Source organism: Podarcis bocagei, assembly GCF_964188305.1.
Source record: "Podarcis bocagei genome assembly, chromosome: 4".
Taxonomy (NCBI): domain Eukaryota; kingdom Metazoa; phylum Chordata; class Lepidosauria; order Squamata; family Lacertidae; genus Podarcis; species Podarcis bocagei.
The window spans coordinates 98,238,805-98,260,246 of record NC_138128.1 but is presented as its reverse complement, the minus strand read 5'-3'; the positions used below and the strand labels follow the sequence as shown (position 1 = coordinate 98,260,246).

General features: G+C 41.7%; 1 protein-coding gene across 6 annotated transcripts in view; it reads right to left on the bottom strand.

Moving 5' to 3' along the window:
• PCLO (piccolo presynaptic cytomatrix protein) overlaps nucleotides 1-21,442 on the bottom strand; it is a 239,349-nt gene that overhangs the window by 195,758 nt on the left and 22,149 nt on the right. For all 6 annotated transcript variants that reach the window (XR_014007552.1, XM_081191441.1, XM_081191442.1 and 3 more), the window contains exon 2: nucleotides 15,511-16,633. Coding sequence is in view for 5 of the 6 variants with exons in the window: in XM_081191445.1 (XP_081047571.1) it covers nucleotides 15,511-16,633 (1,123 nt within the window). In the remaining variant the exon portion in view is untranslated. The remainder of the gene's footprint in view (nucleotides 1-15,510; nucleotides 16,634-21,442) is intronic.

Here is a 21,442-nt window from a genome sequence, read left to right as displayed (position 1 = left end):
ATAAAATAAACAACTTGGGCAGACATAACCCACTCCTCATTATGTGTTTTGCACAGATGTGTGATTTACATTTCCCCTCATGTTATTTGTCATCTAATGAAAAACTACATAAAGCTCTAAATCCAGCTCTAAAACTGATATCTCTGATTTTAAGGGACAGACTGAAAAGAAAATGCAACTCCTATAACTAAACACTCAAAGACCATATTAAATAGGTCTTTACAGGGGACAGGGGACCTTTACAGGAGACAGGGGACTCCCCTGAGAAGGAGGCTAGTTCACCAACACAGGAGCCGGATATATGGAGAAACGTGACTCAAAGAAGTAGGAGGCCCAGGGTTCGTTCTGATTATTTAGAATAATAATAATAATTTATAATAATAATTTATTATTTATACCCCGCCCATCTGGCTGGGCCTCCCCAGCCACTCTGGGCGGCTTCCATAAAAACCAAAAATACAGTAAAATGTCACACGTTAAAAACTTCCCTGAACAGGGCTGCCTTAAGATGTCTCCTGAATGTCAGGTAGTTGTTTATCGCTTTGACATCTGCTGGAAGGGCGTTCCACAGGGCGGGCGCCACTACCGAGAAGGCCCTCTGCCTGGTTCCCTGTAGCTTTGCTTCTCGCAGTGAGGGAACCGCCAGAAGGCCCTCGGCGCTGGACCTCAGCGTCCGGGCAGACTGATGCGGGTGGAGACGCTCCTTCAGGTATACTGAATTACACAATCGCTTTGAGGTCCTCTCCCCTAGCATGGAAGACGAAGAGCAGACTCCATTTGAGGATCTCTCCCTCATTTCTGTCGATCAGGTAAATGAAGACGAGCAGCAAAGTCAGTCCTCAGGGAATGTGCAGGCGACCTTGGAACGGACAGCTCATAGAAGAACCCCGACCAAACCTAAGAGGAGGCGTGTAGTGGTGATAGGGGATTCCCTACTGAGGGGAACAGAAGCAGTGATTTGTGGGCCTGACAAGATGTCTCGGGAAGTGTGCTGTCTCCCCGGGGCTAAGATCCAAGATGTAACTGAACGACTGCAAGGAATCATAAAACCCACTGACAAATACCCCTTCCTCTTGGTTCATGTGGGAACCAATGACACTGCAAGCAATAGCCTCCAGAAGATCAAAAGAGACTACGAGGCTCTCGGCAGGAAATTGAAGCAACTAAATGCACAAATTGTCATCTCATCTCTCCTTCCAGTTGAACGACGTGGCCCAGGGAGAGAGGGAAAAATAGTGGAAGTGAACAGCTGGCTTCGCAGATGGTGTAAACAGGAACGGTTTGGATTCTTAGATCACGGACTGCAGTTTCTTGAAGATGGACTTCTGGCAAGCGATGGGCTGCACCTCACAACAGTTGGGAGAAATGTTTTTGCCAAAAATCTCAGAAACCTCATCAGGAGGGCTTTAAACTGACTAATGTGGGGGAGGGAGACAGTGCTCCTGAAGGTAGGAGCCTATCAATTGATGAAGATGATCATCCAAATGTCATAGACCAAATGGAGCAAACAGCACGCAGACCTAGTGGTGGGAGGAAAAAATCCTTAAATAAGAGACACGGGGGAATGATTAATGGACTTCAATGTCTGTACACTAATGCGCAAAGCATGGGAAATAAACAAGATGAGCTTGAGCTCTTGGTACAGCAAACTAAATATGACATAATAGGCATCACTGAAACCTGGTGGAATAAGTCCCACGATTGGAATGTAATAATGGGGGGATACAATCTATTTCAGAGAAACAGACCAGACAAGAAAGGAGGAGGAGTGGCGTTATATGTCAGGGATGTGTATACCTGTGAAGAGATCCAAGATTTAGAACCTCAAAGCCAAAGTGAGAGCATTTGGGTCAAAATTAAGGGAGAGAAGAATAACAGGGACCTCATTGTGGGAGTTTACTATAGATCCCCAAGCCAAACGGAGGACATAGATGATGCCTTCCTGGAACAGATGGCCAAGCATGCAAAAGGAAGGGAGATAGTAGTAATGGGGGACTTCAATTACCCGGATATTTGTTGGATGTCAAACTCAGCCAAGAGCATAAGGTCAAACAGATTCCTCACTGGCCTTGCAGACAACTTCATTGTCCAGAAAGTGGGAGAAGCAACAAGAGGAACAGCCATTTTAGATCTGGTCCTAACCAATATTGATGATCTGGTTAGTGGGGTAGAAGTGGAAGGATCATTAGGCGCGAGTGATCATGCTCTTCTGAAGTTTACTATACAGCGGAAAGGAGCAGCCAAGCATACTAGGACTCAATTTCTTGACTTTAAGAAAGCCGACTTCATAAAACTTAGGGAAGTGCTGGGTGAGATCCCATGGACAGTAATACTAAAAGGAAAGGGAGTTCATGATGGCTGGGAGTTTGTTAAGAGGGAGATACTAAAAGCACAACGTCAGGCAATACCAATGAGACGGAAACATGGAAGGTGCCTAAAGAAGCCAGGGTGGCTATCTAAAGAACTTTTAACTGAGTTAAGATTAAAAAAGGATGTGTACAAAAAAGGAAAAGGGGGGAAACCACCACAGAGGAATTCAAACAAATAGCCAGCACGTGTAGACACAAAGTCAGAAAAGCTAAAGCACAGAATGAACTCAGGCTTGCTAGAGAGGTTAAAAGCAACAAAAAAGGCTTCTATGGGTATGTTCGTAGCAAAAGGAAGAGCAAAGAAACAGTGGGGTCACTCAGAGGAGAAGATGGTGAAATGCAAACAGGGGACACAGAAAGGGCTGAACTCCTCAATGCCTTCTTTGCCTCAGTCTTTTCCGATAAGGAAAACAATGCCCGACCTGAAGAATTTGGAGCAAATGATTCAGCAAAGGAAACACAGCCCAGAATAACTAAGGAGATAGTACAAGAATACTTGGCCAGTTTAGATGTATTCAAGTCTCCAGGGCCAGATGAACTGCATCCAAGAGTATTAAAAGAACTGGCAGATGTGATCTCAGAACCACTGGCAGTCATCTTTGAGAATTCCTGGAGAACAGGCGAAGTCCCGGCAGACTGGAGGAGGGCAAATGTTGTCCCTATTTTCAAAAAGGGGAAAAGAGAGGACCCAAATAATTACCGCCCAGTCAGTCTGACATCAATACCAGGGAAGATTCTGGAGCAGATCATTAAGCAAACAGTCTGTGAGCACCTAGAAAGGAATGCTGTGATCACCAATAGTCAGCATGGATTTCTGAAAAATAAGTCATGTCAGACTAACCTGACCTCGTTTTTTGACAGAATTACAAGCCTGGTAGATGAAGGGAACGCAGTGGATGTAGCCTACCTTGATTTCAGCAAGGCATTTGACAAGGTGCCCCATGATATTCTTGTAAAGAAACTGGTAAAATGTGGTCTTGACTATGCTACCACTCAGTGGATTTGTAACTGGATGACTGACCGAACCCAAAGGGTGCTCATCAATGGTTCCTCTTCATCCTGGAGAAGAGTGACTAGTGGGGTGCCACAGGGTTCTGTCTTGGGCCCGGTCTTATTCAACATCTTTATCAACGATTTGGATGATGGACTCAAGGGCATCCTGATCAAATTTGCAGATGACACCAAACTGGGAGGGGTGGCTAACACCCCTGAGGACAGGATCACACTTCAAAACGACCTTGACAGATTAGAGAACTGGGCCAAAACAAACAAGATGAATTTTAACAGGGAGAAATGTAAAGTATTGCACTTGGGCAAAAAAAATGAGAGGCACAAATACAAGATGGGTGACACCTGGCTTGAGAGCAGTACATGTGAAAAGGATCTAGGAGTCTTGGTTGACCACAAACTTGACATGAGCCAACAGTGTGACGCGGCAGCTAAAAAAGCCAATGCAATTCTGGGCTGCATCAATAGGAGTATAGCATCTAGATCAAGGGAAGTAATAGTGCCACTGTATTCTGCTCTGGTCAGACCTCACCTGGAGTACTGTGTCCAGTTCTGGGCACCACAATTCAAGAAGGACACTGACAAACTGGAACGTGTCCAGAGGAGGGCAACCAAAATGGTCAAAGGCCTGGAAACGATGCCTTATGAGGAACGGTTAAGGGAGCTGGGCATGTTTAGCCTGGAGAAGAGGAGGTTAAGGGGTGATATGATAGCCATGTTCAAATATATAAAAGGATGTCACATAGAGGAGGGAGAAAGGTTGTTTTCTGCTGCTCCAGAGAAGCGGACACGGAGCAATGGATCCAAACTACAAGAAAGAAGATTCCACCTAAACATTAGGAAGAACTTCCTGACAGTAAGAGCTGTTCGACAGTGGAATTTGCTGCCAAGGAGTGTGGTGGAGTCTCCTTCTTTGGAGGTCTTTAAGCAGAGGCTTGACAACCATATGTCAGGAGTGCTCTGATGGTGTTTCCTGCTTGGCAGGGGGTTGGACTCGATGGCCCTTGTGGTCTCTTCCAACTCTATGATTCTATGATTCTATGATTCTATGAAATAAATCTTTTGCTTCTTCAAAATTTTAGATATAGTGTGACATTCATTCTGACTTAATTAATCCCATTGAAACTTCTACTTTCAGCACAAAATTCCTTCCAAATATTTCAGTGGTAGTATCTGAATACTGAAATGTTAAAGAAGACAACTACCGCACAAGTAAGGTGTGGCACCTTAACACCCTTAATACAAAATGAAAAACACCTGTGGTAGCTTTAAGTTAACATATACTGCAAACCAATCTGCTCTTGCTTTTGTGTTTGATAAGAACTGCCCAGAGAGAAAAAACTTTTCCACCTTCATCTTCATCCATAATCTGAGAGTAACATTCATCTCCCATGTCTATGGCACACATGAGATGTATTGAGTACCCTCAAGTCATAAAAAAGAAAGAAGTCCTGCCAGTGCAAGCCCAAGAGATTTTGGTACCTGAAGCAGACCACAAAATGTCCTCTCCCACCACCACCGGCCAGGGAAGAAGAGGTAAATGAAAATCTACATCAGAACCAAGGGTGGAAGTGTACCAGCAGAACCTCCTATTTGCCAAGAGGCAGCCAGAGAGGCAGCAGAAGGGGGCAGAGCCAGCCTCCAAGGAGTATGCTGAAGCTGCTGCTACCCTCGCAGCAAAGGTAGCAGAAGCTGCTGATGCATTCCTTGGAGGCCAGATCTGCTGGCCCTGGGGATCCTGTCGCCTGAAGCAGTTGCCTTATCTTGCCTCATGGGTAGACCAGTCCTAAGTCCTGCACTTCTCCCAGCCACACATTTCCAAAGACAATACAGTGGGGAGGGAATTGCAAAACAATACAATGAACATAAGGGTTAAAAATATATGTGTCATATGTGCTTCAGCCAGCAAGAGGATTAATACTGGGATTTGAGAGATTAACCTGTCTGACCTAAAATGGAATCTACTACACTTCCTGCCAGTGATTAAATTCCAGATCACATGATCTCACTGTAGTAGTAAGTTGCTGTTGCTAAGCAACAGTCACACTGGTGCACATGAATGACTGCAGCTGATAGCTCTAGCGGTGTGGATTTAATGCATTATTACTATGTATTAAAAGTATACATCCGAACATCACAGGGTAGTTGTAATCGTTTGCTTCTCGCAGTGGGAGAACCGCCAGAAGGCCCTCCATTGAATACATGAGATGCTGGCCTCATGCATGCATAGCTCCCAGGCTGGCTGCCTGACAATACGCCAAGGGGACTTCCGGGTTAGCGCGAAAGGCTAATGGCAGATTCCCTCCGAGCTCCAGAGGAAATCGGCTCTGTGGAAGACGGGTCCTGCCGCGGCGGCGACGCGGGGACCCTCAGAAACCACAGGCGCTGAAGCCTGTGGACTTGGTGACTCGGCGGGCACCATTTGCGCCCCCCGACCCGCGAAGAAGCCTTTTTAAAGTATGGTTGTTATTTATGTTGATTTTGTTTGTGTTTTTGTGTCTGTTTAAAATTTGTGAAACTTTAATAAAAATGTATTTAAAAAAAAGACAATACGCCAAGGAGTCCTCTACAGCAGTGTTCCCCAACCTTGGGCCTCCAGCTGTTTTTGGACTACAATTCCCATCATCCTTGACCACTGGCCTTGCTAGCGAGTGATGATGGGAGTTGTAGTCCAAAAACAGCTGGAGGCCCAAGGTTGGGGATCACTGCTCTACAGGCCCTATGCAATATATGGTCAGTTAGAAACAAATCTCTGAGGGGACAAATTCAAGTGATTGCTTTGCATCAGATGAAGAAGGTCAAATGGGATGAAAGATGGCATGGAAAGCTAGGCGAAGCACAACATTTTGGAAGCATTTTGGTGCACAAAGAGAGGAATAAATAAACGGGGGGGGGAATCCAGGTGGGGTTTTACATGAAAATTAGCCTGCCTTTGCTTTTAAAAATACAGTCCAATGAAAGTGGATTGTATTCATCTTTTGTCATGAGCAACTATCCACTTGAGGCAACCATTAGCTCTGGGCTGGGATGTACAACCACATCAAGATGAAAGGTGCAGCTAGCTGGTTCAAAGGAGCCTAAATGAGCATTATGGTGTGGCATCAGACCCACATCTGTACCATATACACAGCTGAAAGCATGGTATATATCTCCTTTGCAGGAACAGGAGTCAGACAATGGTATGTACTACAGATGGTAGTTTAGGCTTCATCTAAACTAAGCTGGCCAGACACCAAGACCCCAGCCCTGGAACTTCTTTTCCATGTCAGGGCTTTATAGTTCCCATAGCATGAATTAGCTGGTACTCTGTTTTCCTGTACCTGCAGGCTTCACCAATTAATAACCCTATCAATTGACTATAAATCTAGGATTAGAGAGTCAGCTTGTAACTGAGATTATGTCCTCTCTGTTAGGACTGAGCTGTGTCATTTCTCGTTTTACGAATTGGAAAGCAGGCAACAGAAATTAGCTACAGGATAGCTGTTGTGATGAAGAGTGGCAGGCAAAAGCTAGTGGTGTGTTCATTTCTCTTGCCTGGGTTTTATATTTTAATATTTTTGTTATAGGCAAGAGAGACATAATGGGCAGAGAGGCTCCCTATAAATATACTTCCACTGGTTTTTCTGCAAGAAGTCTTAAGTTTCTTTCAATAAAACTCTGGCCACAGGTCTGCCTATAACAGGGATGGCTATCTTCTCTCGCTCACTTGTATATAGGATTTCAAACCATACACAACAAGTGGTTTGGTGGAGTTCATATCCTTCAACCCACTTGCAAACGGTTCCAGAGAAAGACTTTTGACCAGTTTGGTTTCATACTTCAGGATACAAACTGACTTAAATGATGATAATGCAACAGTTTACCCGGTGCATGCTAGAACCACCATAATATAAGTATTATGAAAATATACTGAGAGGGGCTAACAAAGCATCTTCCACAATATCCTGTAATCAGAAGGCAACCTGATTGGTGGAAGTATCTAATTCCCCTATGCTTTTTCCTAAAGAACAGACAATGAAAAATTTTGACACATTTTGGGCATTGTTTTAATGTACTTGTTATATATTTTGCTCACCAACGGCATGTTTTTAGGAAGAAGCTATCTATAAACATTCCTATAAATAAAAAGATAAATGATTAATTCATCCCAAAGAGGTTTATGTCCTGTTAAGTCTAGGACAATAACAAAGATGGATAAGTCTGCCAGATTGTCTTCTGGAATCCTACCTGGGAACTACAACTAGAATCATCATAAACATTCCACTATAGTGAGTCACTTATCCATGCTTCTCCCCAATCATGATTTTCTTTTTTTAAAATTTAATTTAATTAAATAAATTTTATTAGTATTTTCCACACAACAACAACACCATGAAAAATATTGAAAAATAACAATACACAACACACAAAAACCAACATTCAAAAAACTAAAAAAGCAACAACTAAAAAAACAAAAACAAATCCATATCTTACAAGTTAATAATATAATATCTTACAAGTTAATAATATAAACACTATAAAAACAACAACAAACATTGACTTCCACCAATCTCACAGCACCTCCTTTATCTCTCATTGTGTCTTCCTGATTTCCTTATCATCTCTATCCCAACATCTAGATATAAATCCTTCTTTCTTATCCTTTCACTTCACAAGGTTATTCCAGACTCAGCCAGATTTCTGTCCTCAAACCTTGACTTTTGAGGTGTTCCTTTAGGCACTCCCATTCTTTTTTAACTTCACTTTTTGGTTTTTGTCTTATTATGTCTGTCAATTTGGCTAATTCTAAGTATTCTGAAAGCTTACATAACCACTCTCCCCTAGTGGGTAACTGATTCCCTTTCCAATACTCCAATCCTGATTTTCAAGGAAACATCAGAGTTCTAATCTAGGGGCAAGAAAATAGGCACTGCATGTCTGTGTGAGGTTACCTTGCATGATCAAGAAATTGAGGCATCTGATCAAGACCTGCATTTTTAAAATGAGCTTAAAAATATATATATTTGTAAATGTTTTGTATCTCTCATGCCAGGCAGAAACCAGCTGGGTGCTTTGGCAGATGTTTATCTTCCTAAACAGGGCCCCACTGATCTATAAGCAGGAGACGAGCACCTCAGGGTTGTAAAAGGAAATTACAGGCTGGGAGCAAAAGGTCACACTGACCATACAAATTACAGAATACAATCAAGCCGCAAAGACACAATTAAGAGTTGGTAAATAGTAAGTTTTATTGTTTAACAGAAGACTCAAGCCATATTTTCATAAGGTTAAAAAGGGCAAGAGCTAATAGAAACAGCAGCTGGCTAGGGAAAGAAGGGTTGTAAACCGAAAGTGTTTTTATTAAGTTCCTTTTATTTTTAAAATCTATATATGTTATATATGAAATATATTGGCTTAAATGTAATTATGCAAAGGATTTAGAAAGTAAGAAATGTTAGATTCTTATGTTAGATTCTTATTTCATTGATGGTGTGTGAGAAGGTGAACCCAAGATCTCTTTAAGATAAAAATTAAAAACCATGCACCATCTGCTTTAGCCATCTGTTTTGCAGTGAATAGGGCAACAGGGGCCAAAGGTTATCTGGTAATTAAGGTGCCTGGTCGAGGCAAATGTAAGATATATGGCTACTTGTTTGCCATTTATAGATAGAAGGAAATATAGCTCTTTGTCTCCCATAAAAGGTAATAGGAAATGGGTGTATCTTTTATGATTGGTTCTAGCAAACAGCCAATAGGAATTTCAACCAGGCTGATTGGACAGAGGCAGCCAAAGGAGGAGCAAGGGGGCTGGGCTGAGGAAATATAAGTGCTGGCCATCAGGGCTGGAGTGGGAAGAGCTTTGGTAACCATATACCACTGTGTCTCTCATTTATTTGTCTGACAAATAAATTATTATTTTAATTTCTCTATTGCTGCGTTGAATATTTCATTCCAGCTAACCACAAGCAGGGTGCTACAAAATGGATATCTCTGTGTGAAACCAATTCATCTACTTAACAGCACATATATGCAGTAGCTATATTTATGCATGGATTGATATGAAATTCAGATGGCCTCTTCCATATGTATGTAATCAAGCAATCTCAAAATTACAGTTTTAGTTCTAGTTTTAATGTGATGCATTCCCCTGTGAAATAGTATGTCTGCCTAGAGACAGGAAGATGGTGTCCAAAATGGAATAGCCTGATAGATGACATATTCCTCACAGATTGAAATAATATTTTGCACAATGGTTTATATAGTTGCTGTTTCATTTTCATCCTCTAGATGCTTTCTAATTAACATGAACTAGAAATTAAAGTGCTATTTAGATATATGCAACTGCAGTTCCTCAGCCCATAACATTTATATATTTGTTGCAACCAGAGATGGACCAGGCTTCCGAATTCTGTGCCATTTCTGGCTTGCTCATGCAAGCACAGGTCCTTTCCATCCATTTTGTGTGGAGTTTTATTAAAGGAAGCACAAAAGACCACATTTAAATCATTCACATTTTGTGTTCATTTTTTCTTTTTGCATAAAATATACTCATTTCAATGCATTCATCATAAAATATGCATCTCAAACAAAACTTTGATAGGAAATACCACTTTTGCGCACTGAAACTGCACTGCAAAATTTGGAGAGATATGCAGTCAACTGGGAGTTGCAAGATAGTTTGTTTCAGATTGGGTGAGTTCCCTTTAAAAAGCAGATGGAACAAATTGTTCCTCATTCCTAGTTGTAAACAATATGGTACATAATTTAGGGTTGCCATATTTCAAAAAGTGAAATCCAGACAGAAATTGGATGTTTTTGAACTATCTCTGAGAAAATCAGCAAAAATGACACTGCCGACATGGGCTTCCCATGTCCGGATTTCCCCAGACATTTTACCAATTTCTGCCTGAACAATGCTTGCAGGTGCAGTATTCTGGATATATCTGGGAAATTCTGGACATAAGGCAACTCTAAGATAAATGGACAATTAATAGAAAGGTGGGTATTTTTAAAAAAATAATAACAACCAGATATTTAAAGAACAAGCTCCTGATTTAAATTGTTATTTTTGCATGTCAACTATAGTAACGTTTTGTTTTCAACAACAGCCTAATTTAAAATGCTGTACTTAGTCCAAACATCTTAAAAGCAATGCCTACACTTCTAATCTCTTAGCACTGAGTGCATAACCCAGTATGAAACATGAGTTAACGATTGCTTTCCTAGGTAAAGAACAAATCATGGGTAAAAACAAGGATTGGAATAAAAACAAAATATGCTTTCCCCAGGGAGTTTTGCCTGGCATCTTCGTTATATATCTTTAGGCGCCAAGCAAAAACATTCCTCTTATCCCAGGCCTTTGTCTAATTAAACAATCTATGGCCTTTTAAACTGTGAGGGGGGTATTGTTTTTGTTTCTTACTATGTTGTTTTGTTCTTGCAAGCTGCTCTGTGATCCTGTGGTCCTTGGATGAAGAAATTTAATAAATATAGAAATTTAATGAATTTAAATATGGTTTTCCCAGTAGTGATGTATGGAAGTGAGAGCTGGACCATAAAGAAGGCTGATCACTGAAGAATGGATGCTTTTGAATTATGGTGCTGGAGGAGACTCTTGAGAGTCCCATGGACTGCAAGAAGATCAAACCTATCCATTCTGAAGGAAATCAGCCCTGAGTGCTCACTGGAAGGACAGATCCTGAAGCTGAGGCTCCAATACTTTGGCCACCTCATGAGAAGAGAAGACTCCCTGGAAAATACCCTGATGTTGGGAAAGATGGAGGGCACAAGGAGAAGAGGACGACAGAGGATGAGATGGTTGGACAGTGTTCTCGAAGCTACTAACATGCATTTGACCAAACTGCGGGAGGCAGTGGAAGGCAGCAGCGCCTGGCGTGCTATGGTCCATGGGGTCATGAAGAGTCAGACACGACTAAATGACTAAACAACAACAACAACAAATTCAGTTTTGTGCTATGACAAACACACCATCTTTGCAAGCAATTCAGCTTGACAGATGGAACAGTCCCTGCTCTCCTGTTCTAAGGATTCTTCCAATCCCTCCCTTCCCAGTGCCAATTTCAGGGGGTAAAAGGGCATACAGGATGGGGAAGGGGGAAGGAAAGCCCCATTGCACAAGTGGTTGTCCTTGTTGAAGAGCTTCTGATGACTGGTTCATTAGCTGATTCCTGCCCTGTGTCTTCTGATGTTTGTTTGATTGTTTAAATAAGCTTTTAGGCTTTTTAAACCAGGTTTACAACTATATACAAATACATTATATACAAAACATTATACATTAATATGTCTTTTTAGATCACATACTACATTTAGCATTGTGCACTTAGTAATATCTACAAGGAATCTGCAGGTCAGCAGAGGCATCAGGTTCTAGGTCCTGCTCTATTCTGTGTTAACACCTATATAATCTGCCACCCAACAAAATCTACATTCCCTATAAACTAAGACAGTGATCTCTCCAGTAATAACTTTCTCAGTTAGCGAAGTTGCTTGAATTTGGGGGTGGGGGTAGGAACAAAGCTAGTGGTAGGTATCACAAATGTTTCTCTCTTGTTTTTATTTCATAAAAATTATGTACCGATGGATTGTAAGAACAACAACCCTCAAAGCAGTTCCTTTGCCATGGTGCCAGATGAGGATGTCGTGAACTGACAATGGGACATTGCAGTAAAGAAAGCAGCCCCAGAAGCAGTGCCACCACAGCTGCAAAACAGGCAACACTGAAAGCAGGTGCCTGGTGAGGACAATTCAGGGGAAATCACACACACATCCCACAACCACCAAATTTAACTTGTTTATTTATTTTCTTGGTGATTTAAAAATCAATTTTCTCTGATGGCTTCCTATTTCCTCTACTGACCTTTCTCTCTGTTCTGGCAGCATTTGGCTGCATTACAGAATAACAGGGATGAGGGAGAATGTGATTCTGCCCACACTTCTAAGCAAACAGACTTGATTTGGAATAATGCACAAATAGGAAACCAGTTTTCTTTTGGACTGCACACTTCTCCAGATTTGGTGATGAAGTTTTTGGCTCAGGAATGTATACAAAAATGTGTGTGTTAGGGAAAGAGATGTACAGTTTAGAGAGAAATGCACATGATTTAAATGCAAGTTTGGGTGCACGTTTTTCCAGCAATTGCCTCACAACTGCCAGACTTGATTGTACCAGGAGGGCTTTTTCACTGTTTGTAATTCATACATACACTCGCTGTACAACAGTGGGCAATGTTACTGTTATGAGCCAATTGATGCAAGACATTTTATTCTCCAAACGTAATTCTTGGCTATGCATTGAAGTGGACAAAGCAACACATGAACCAGTCATTTGTGGATGCAGGCGGCAAAAATTCTTTCAATCAGAGTGTGTGGAGAAAAGTCTACCATGATCACAGAAATTGCTGGCAGCTGCAGCCACTGTCAAAGGCTTGTTCACATGCTACATTTATCAGCATGAACAAATGTCTAAGATTGCACAGCAATCTTGTCTAAGTGTAGAGCAGCATGTCTTGTGCAAAGCAACCCTGTGTAATGTAGCAATCTATTTTAGATTTGTGATTAAAGAGGAAGCTAAATAATTGTCATTCAAGATGCCAGATGCAGAATAAACGGCCTTTTGTCATCAAGTTTGATCTAGAAAGCTCATGCAATACAGCTATGATGACCACCACTGTTATAATTTTATGTTCTTGAATTTAAGAAATGGTTTGCTTGGCCATGCCATAGTTAGGTCTGCGCTCCTACCTGCCCCCTGCTCCACAACTCAGAAGACTATAGATGCAATCACAGCAATACTGCAGGCCTCATTTACAGTGGCTTACTCTCCTACATTCTGGAATGCTGGTGTTTTACATATATGTATGTTAGGATTGTAAATTGTGGGCTTAACTGTTGGCCATGGTGCACATTCAATGGGCCTCATCAAGAAAGTGAATACAATCTGCCCATGAAGAAGGAATGGTGCACATTTCCCAGTCAATGTGCATAATTCCCAACTGGCCTTGGGGAATGTGCATATTTTTACTACATTCTGTACATTCTCTAGGCAATGCATTCATTCTCTGGTCAGTGTGCGTAGTCTCCAAGAAACATGCACTTATTTTCCAACTCTAGTTTGGAAGTTTTTGATCTGCACCCTCCAAGCTGCTCCTGGCTCATTGCCTAATATTACAAGGCCCCACAACATACCCTCCTACTGATCAGCAGAGTGATGGGAAGAAGGAGTGGAACTCCAGTTATATATTAACTTTATCAATATAATATATTATAAGTGTGTGACACTTGAGGCCAAGGTGGTCTCAGTGGCCAGGAGTGTCTATTTTAGTCCTTCCTGGACAGAGCTAGCTTAGCCACAGTAATTCATGTTCTGGTAACTCCCAACATTATCCCATAGTTAAGTGATGTTCTTTGTGCGGTAACACAAGATATGGCCTTCTCCACGGTGGCACCTCACTTGGGAAAATTACTTCCCTTTTTATCTTACTTTTCAGTGTCAGATAAAGACACAACTTTTCACCTAGGCTTTCGAAGGCAGTGGAACAGATGGGGCCAATTGTACAATGACTGGTTGTCTGTCTGCTGCACTGATGTACAGTGATAACTGTATAACTGATGTTTTGATGCTTCATGTGAATTCTATTGCTTTGTTTTAATAATATTAATGTTCTACGTTGTAACCTGGGACCCTTTGAATGATCACTGAGACAAGTAAGTAACATGAAAGATAAAGAAGTGAAGCTCTATAATGGTGGGATTTTGTTGTTACTGTTCTAGACAAAAGTATTATATCTTCCTCAGCTGATTTGGTAAGAAGTGTCACGCTATCTCCTAGCGGAAGCCGCAAAAATAAAATTGAATTGTGCATTCGGGTTTACAGGCAGAGATCTGTTGCAACTGTTTCTTGGCCACAGAGCTTCTTGGCACCCTTCTTGGCCAGCCTCCTTGGCCAGCTGCATGCACTGCAGACGGAGTCAATAGCTGGCAGTTCAAAGCACATCACAATACTACGCAAGGATAACCTTTAATCATTATTTGACAAACTGGGGGAGTTTGGGATTTATAGCTGTCACAGAGGAGAGAGAGAGAGCAAGTACAAATCTTACCATAGAGCCTGCAGTAGTCACACCGAAAGTTTTACAGCAAGGCAAGCAGAGGTATAGATATATAGATATGGATCTATCCAGCCTCATATAACCAACATGCTTAACTCTAATTAATGCCAGAAAGGGTTAAGACCATAGAGTAAGCTGTCCTACTAGGCTTAGCTAGGTCACCCCCTCACCTTGGGAGGAAGGGATACCAAACTCTTGGTTCTCATTCTTCCACCATGTGAACCCTAACAGTAAGCTGGATGCTCCAAGCTGAGACTACTGTATGGAAAAGTACATGGATCTGACCTTTGAAGGGTTTGTAAGTAAACTTTTTTTAACTCACTGAACGTGCTGTCTCTTTCTATGGCAAGGGAAGTAAGGAACTTTGGAAGCAGCTTAGAATAGGATATTTTAAAGGTCTAACAGCCTATATTTCCTCACTTTTTTGCAGCATGTTTTGTGAATTTAAATCTCTGCTGGGGTTCTCTCTCACCAAAGAGTACTTGTCCCAAAATCTGGATTTAGGCATCTAGGGAATTCTCCTTTTTATTCTTTGACCAAATTACCAAAAAACAACACACACACACACACACACACACACACACACACACACGTGTATATGTGTATATGTGTGTGTGTGTGTATATGTGTGTGTGTGTATATATATATATATATATGTATATGTGTGTGTGTGTGTGTGTATATATATATATATGTATATGTATATGTATATGTATATGTATATGTATGTGTGTGTGTGTGTGTGTATATATATATATAATTATATATTAACAGTACATCCAGCATTGTCCACTGTATTGCAGGGGAAGACTAGTAACAGCAGATACACCCTTTTTAGGCAGTTTATCTGTCATTGCCAGTGTCCTCAATGAGGAACCCCTGCTAAAACTCCCCAAAGATCCCAGAAACTCAATGATCTAGATGCCATAACACATAAAGGCCATGCACAAGTAAACTTCTCGACTCATTCAAACTCAATGAAATTAAATCTTCTTTTCAATTTTATGGCTTAAATATTCACTTACCTCTGTTATATGCGGATTAGGATTGAACCCACACAGACTGCAAACTACAGTTTGACACTGAGTACATGTATTGTAATTGGCCTTCTCAGGAGTGTGCAGAAGCAATTCAGTGGTAGTGCAAAGCGGGCAAAAGGTTTTCTTTGGAGCTGATCCACCAGGCTGAGATGAAGCAGCTGATTGCTGTTGGGGCGGTTTCTCAGGTCCCGGCTGTTGGCCGGTAGGTTTTGTAGGTCCTGCCTGCTGCTGTGGTGGCTTTGCAGGCCCAGTTGGCTGGACTGGTGCCTTCGAAGGTTCCTTTGTGGGGCCTGCTGCCTGGGGGGCAGCCTTTGCTGGCCCTCCTGGCTGCTGAGACGGCTGCTTGCTGGGTGGTGTTCCTTGCTGGGCAGCTGGCTTGGCAGGAGAAGGCACCTGGGAAGATGTTTTAGCGCCATCAGGTAGCTGTGAGGGTGCTTTTGCTGCTCCCGGTTGTTGCGGTGAAGGCTTTACAGAGCTCTGCTGCTGAACAGGCTTTGTAGGCTCTGGCTGCTGCGACTGAGCTTTTGGTGGCCCTGGCTGCTGTTTTGCTGCTTCTGCCTGTGGGCCTTTTGCTTGGCCAGGCCCTGGTTTCTGAGCCTGCTTAGGCACCCCAGGTGGCTGTGGCTGCTGCTCCTGCGGTGCCGGTTTGGAAGGTCCTGTTTTCTGCGGGGCTGGTTTGTCAGCCCCCTGTTGGGGAGCTGTTGCCTTCGGAGACTGTTGCTGTGCTGGTTGCTTGGTGGGTCCCTTTTGCGGCTCAGGCTTAACCTGCTCCTTTTGTGCAGGCTTCGGTTTCTTTGAGGCGTCTTCCTGAGCTGGGTCTGAGTCAGAAATCAAATCAAAGGGGTTGAATTTGTTTACAACTGAAGTGACTGCGCCAAATGGGTTGGCATCCGAGAGGAAGCTGGGCATCATACTTGGCTTCTGGTCGTCTTTAAAATCAGTTCTTGATTTAGACTGCCTCAAACTTGTAGAGGACGGGCTCTTCCCAGGCAAGCGCTGCTCTGTTTTCAACGTATCTACTGTTCTGCTTTTGCTAAGAGTAGGGGCCCCAGCACCTGTAGGCTTGCCTAGTTGCTTTGGATGTTGGCTGCTGTCAAGCGGAGCATGTCTGCAAAAGGAAAGAGGTGATGGTTTAAATACCGTATCACATACGCACAAATACACACACCTTTTAGTAAGCATTAAAAATGTGGTGAATTCTTACATTTTTAAGAGACCTAAAAGGAACTCTTAAAAAATTCTGTTACCTAATAAAATCTAAATGGCAGCGGAATGCCTTAAGTAGATGTCAACCTCATTTCCCATCATTTACAGGAAAAAGGAAATTTCCAAATTTCCAAAGCAGGCACGTTACACAATGGTTTCTGACATTTCCCACTGACCCTCTTACATTTTTTTAATTAGCAGCAAGTGTGGGAATCCACAAAATTTATGACGTTTGCTACAGTCCCTCGTGGCATCTCAAGTGACAGACAAATCTCCTAGTTTTGCATTGCCAATAGCAACTGTTCGCATTCTATGGACTGCAAATGGCTTGGTGGGTCATAATTTGTACAAGGTTGTGATATTCAGAAATGTGTTTGAATCTCAGCTCCTAACTGTAATAATATGTTTTAAGGAAGGTGTTGATAAAATACTTATCCTTTAATTGCTAATGAAATAAATTGCATCGTACAGCAAAAGGTACCCATACAAGGGCTTCGAAGTAAAGTAGAAATACAGAATTCTGTATGTTACTACGTCTTTGGAAGAATGCCAGCAGGACATTCTGCTGTGTTCAATAGGGAATCACTGTGCTGCTGGAAGGTTAAGATGAAATGTATTTCTCTCTCTCCGGAGGGTACCATATTCCTCAGCCCCTCCACGTGCTGCGAGTTATGTTTTTGAGTTTTCTAGCATCTAAATACAACCACACATGCCCAAAAACATTATTCCCCACTGCACATTAATTTTTAAAAATGTCACTCATTACATTTAACCTATTAAAAATTCCCCGCTCTGAGAACAATAAAGTGACTCTGCAATAATTTTTAATTAAGAGTTTCATCAGAAACGAACTGCTACAGTTGAATAAATAGGAGATAGAGCATGCTGTATTTGAATTCTCCAAATGCAAAGTATGTTATTTTAATTGGCTAATATTTTCAGCTTGCGTTTTTCATATAACAGTGGATTCTTGCTGGAGGTCTTCCAAGTTATTTGTGTATTCCTAAATTCTTCCAAAGCATGTCCTCTACACATATCATAAAGGTTTCACCCAGAAGTTGTTATGGAAGGGCAAATACATCATTGTCCAAGATGGCAGTTTAGACTGTCTGCTTAAAATATAGCCAACAACTCAAATTAGACAGACAAAAGCATCTTCCTATAAACATCTGGACAGGCAATGATTCACAGCCTTGTAGGGAGTTAAGGAAAAGCATATTACACCTTACTTTACTCCCTGGGGCCCTGATTCACCCACAAGTGGCCTGGAAAGCCAAGAGGAATGTTCTCTAATGGCACGAAAATCAGCCCATTCTTCACAGGAAGATAGGCAGCCATTGGGTGAGGAATAATTGATGTGCTTGAATTAGTCAAATACTAGAAGGAAACTCTAAGGTTGTTTTTCTGATATAGGATAGAAGTTGCAGTATTAGGGGGAAGGTGATTGAAATGTGCTGTACCTAAACTCCCTAGCCATCGTTACCTCTCTTGAGGGAATGGACAGACTCTGGATTTATACTGAGTGTAGAAGGAAGAGAGTAAAATTAGGGGGTAGGGGGTGATATTCCTTGTGCATTTGCATATTTGAAATGTCTCTGGAATTTAGTGTCAAACAATTCCTGATTTCTCCCAGCAGCTCATACCAAAAACCACTCTTGAGGGCTACAACCCAACCAATTTTAGCAAATAAGGGTGTTTCTCAATATCTGATGATAGATTGTAAAGTTAAAGGTAAAAGATAAAGAACCCCTGGATGGTTAAGTCTAATTGAATTTGACTGTGGGGTGCAGCACTCATCCCGCTTTCAGGCCAAGGGAGCTGGCATTTGTCCACTGGCAGCTTTCTGGGTCATGTGGCCAGCATGACTAAACTGCTTCTGGTGCAATGGAACATTGTGATGGAAGCCAGAGTGCATGGAAATGCTATTTATCTTCCCGCTGCAGTGGTACCTATTTCTATACTCACACTGGTAGGCTTTTGAACTGCTAGGTTGGCAAAAGCTGGGACAGAGCAACAGGAGCTCACCCCATCGCACGGATTCGAACTGTTGACCTTCCGATCGGCAAGCCCAAGATGCTCAGTGTGGTTGAGACCACAGTGCCACTGGCATCCCTTATCTGATGATACCGAACCTTTGGCTTAATTATAAGTATTCTGTATTTATAATTAGTGGGAAGAACTCCAGTATTAATATTATGGGGGCTAAAAGTCTGCACATGGAAAGTGAATGGTCTAGGTAACCAAGGTGAAGAGGAGAAAGAGTATGGTCAGTATTAAAAAATGAAGCCTCAGAAAGGAACTACAAAATAATAATAATAATATCTAAATAGGTAAAACAGCTTATTTCTTGTGCATAGGGTGAATGGCATATGGTTGCAGGCAAATCCACAGAAAAGGAGGTAGCAATCTGGACTGTCAATAAGCCTAGGTTTCATGAGTCAAGATACATTACTTGACCCTAAAGATAGATGTATTTTTCAAGGATTAATGAAAATCGTGAAATTACTCTAGGCTCAATGGGCACCACAGTTCAAGAAGGACACTGACAAACTGGAACGTGTCCAGAAGAGGGCAACCAAAATGGTCAAAGGCCTGGAAACGATGCCTTATGAGGAACGGCTAAGGGAGCTGGGCATGTTTAGCCTGGAGAAGAGGAGGTTAAGGGGTGATATGATAGCCATGTTCAAATATATAAAAGGATGTCACATAGAGGAGGGAGAAAGGTTGTTTTCTGCTGCTCCAGAGAAGCGGACACGGAGCAATGGATCCAAACTACAAGAAAGAAGATTCCACCTAAACATTAGGAAGAACTTCCTGACAGTAAGAGCTGTTCGACAGTGGGATTTGCTGCCAAGGAGTGTGGTGGAGTCTCCTACTTTGGAGGTCTTTAAGCAGAGGCTTGACAACCATATGTCAGGAGTGCTCTGATGGTGTTTCCTGCTTGGCAGGGGGTTGGACTTGATGGCCCTTGTGGTCTCTTCCAACTCTATGATTCTATGAATGTTTAGCCCTAATAATGGCCAAATAAATATATTACAGCAAACTCTTCAATGACTCACACAATTTGCAAAAGGAACTGGTTACAGATAGGTAGCCGTGTTGGTCTGCCATAGTCAAAATAAAAAAATTCCTTCCTGTAGCACCTTAAAGACCAACTAAGTTAGTTCTTGGTATAAGCTTTCGTGTGCATGCACACTTCTTCAGATACATCTGAAGAATCTGTGTATCTGAAGAAGTGCGCATGCACACGAAAGCTTATACCAAGAACTAACTTAGTTGGTCTTTAAGGTGCTACAGGAAGGAATTTTTTTATTTTGCAAAAGGAACTGCAATTTTGGATGGCGATTTAGATTGGACCAATGAAACAAAAATACGAGAGGGAAATACGAGAGGGAAATCAAGGAAAAGATTTGTGCCAAATCTGGTTTAAAGATATTATTGATGCTGCTGATCTGACAAATTTAAGGTGAGAACCCCCCCCCCAAACTGGATTAAACATTCACTGGATGTTCACTGCAAGGCATTTGACTGGTTAAGTTGGGATTTCAAACATGCTTTACCTTCCTGCCACCCAAAAAAACTCATTTTCAGAGGATATTCATTGTGGCTTTAAAAGCAGTTACATAAAGGTAACTTAGCCTCTATTCAACTAAATGCCTGGGACACACCCAAATTCAACATTTGTGCCTTGTCACCTTTGTTCTTTGCCTCCTGTATGGAGCCTATGGCAAATAAAATCTATCAAAATCAGTTGGTACAAGGAATAAAATACACAGATATGAGACATAAAATAAATCTTTTTGCAGGTAGCATACGTGCCAACTCCCTGGGGCCCTGAGTGCCTAAGCACCCACAAAAGTCCCCATGAAGGGGCCAGGCACCCTGCGCGGCACCCACAGCCCCAAGTACCCACAGTCGAGGGGCCAAAATGGCATTCCTGGCACATAGTGTTACTTTAATACTAGCAAACCAAATATTTTCTTCACCAACATCATTCAAAGAAATCGCATACAAGGTAATGTGCCAGGAATGCAAAGTAATTATTAAAAAATAAAAAATGTTGAATATGTCTCACCACCTACCCAGTTTCACTTCCACGAACTATCTAGAGTTAAATTATATTCTAAGCACGAAAATACATTGGTGGAACTATCATAAAATGAAAGGTGACGGAGGGAATTTTGATGCTTTGATAAAATCTGTTATTTAAACATATATATTTTTTATTAAAGGAATATATAGCTTTCTTTCTTAATTGCTGTATCTTTTCCCAGTAAACTAAATGAGCCAAGAGCTAAGATTTAATTTTTTTTACAGTTTTAAAAGGATATTTTGATTTTAAGCAAATCTTTCCCATAAAGATTACTGCAACATACTGGCCATTGCTGACAAATGTGAACATTCCTGATTGTAATTTAGTTTCAGGCAACTAAATTGCTGAAATTACATGTTTCTAGACAAGAGCAATGAAACTAAGTGCACTCATATAAGTCATGTTTAAGGATTCCCACCTCCCTCTCCTGTATTAGAGACACTTTCTTCACACAACAAATCAGCAACATTAACACTACACCCTACTAAACTACTGTGGAAACAATGACAGCAAAAATCAGCCCTGATGGACCAAAATGGATGACAAGTTCAACTCTGTGCCAATATTCTGCAAACGTGCTTGGAACTGACTTTGCTGACTCTCAGTGACAATCAAGTG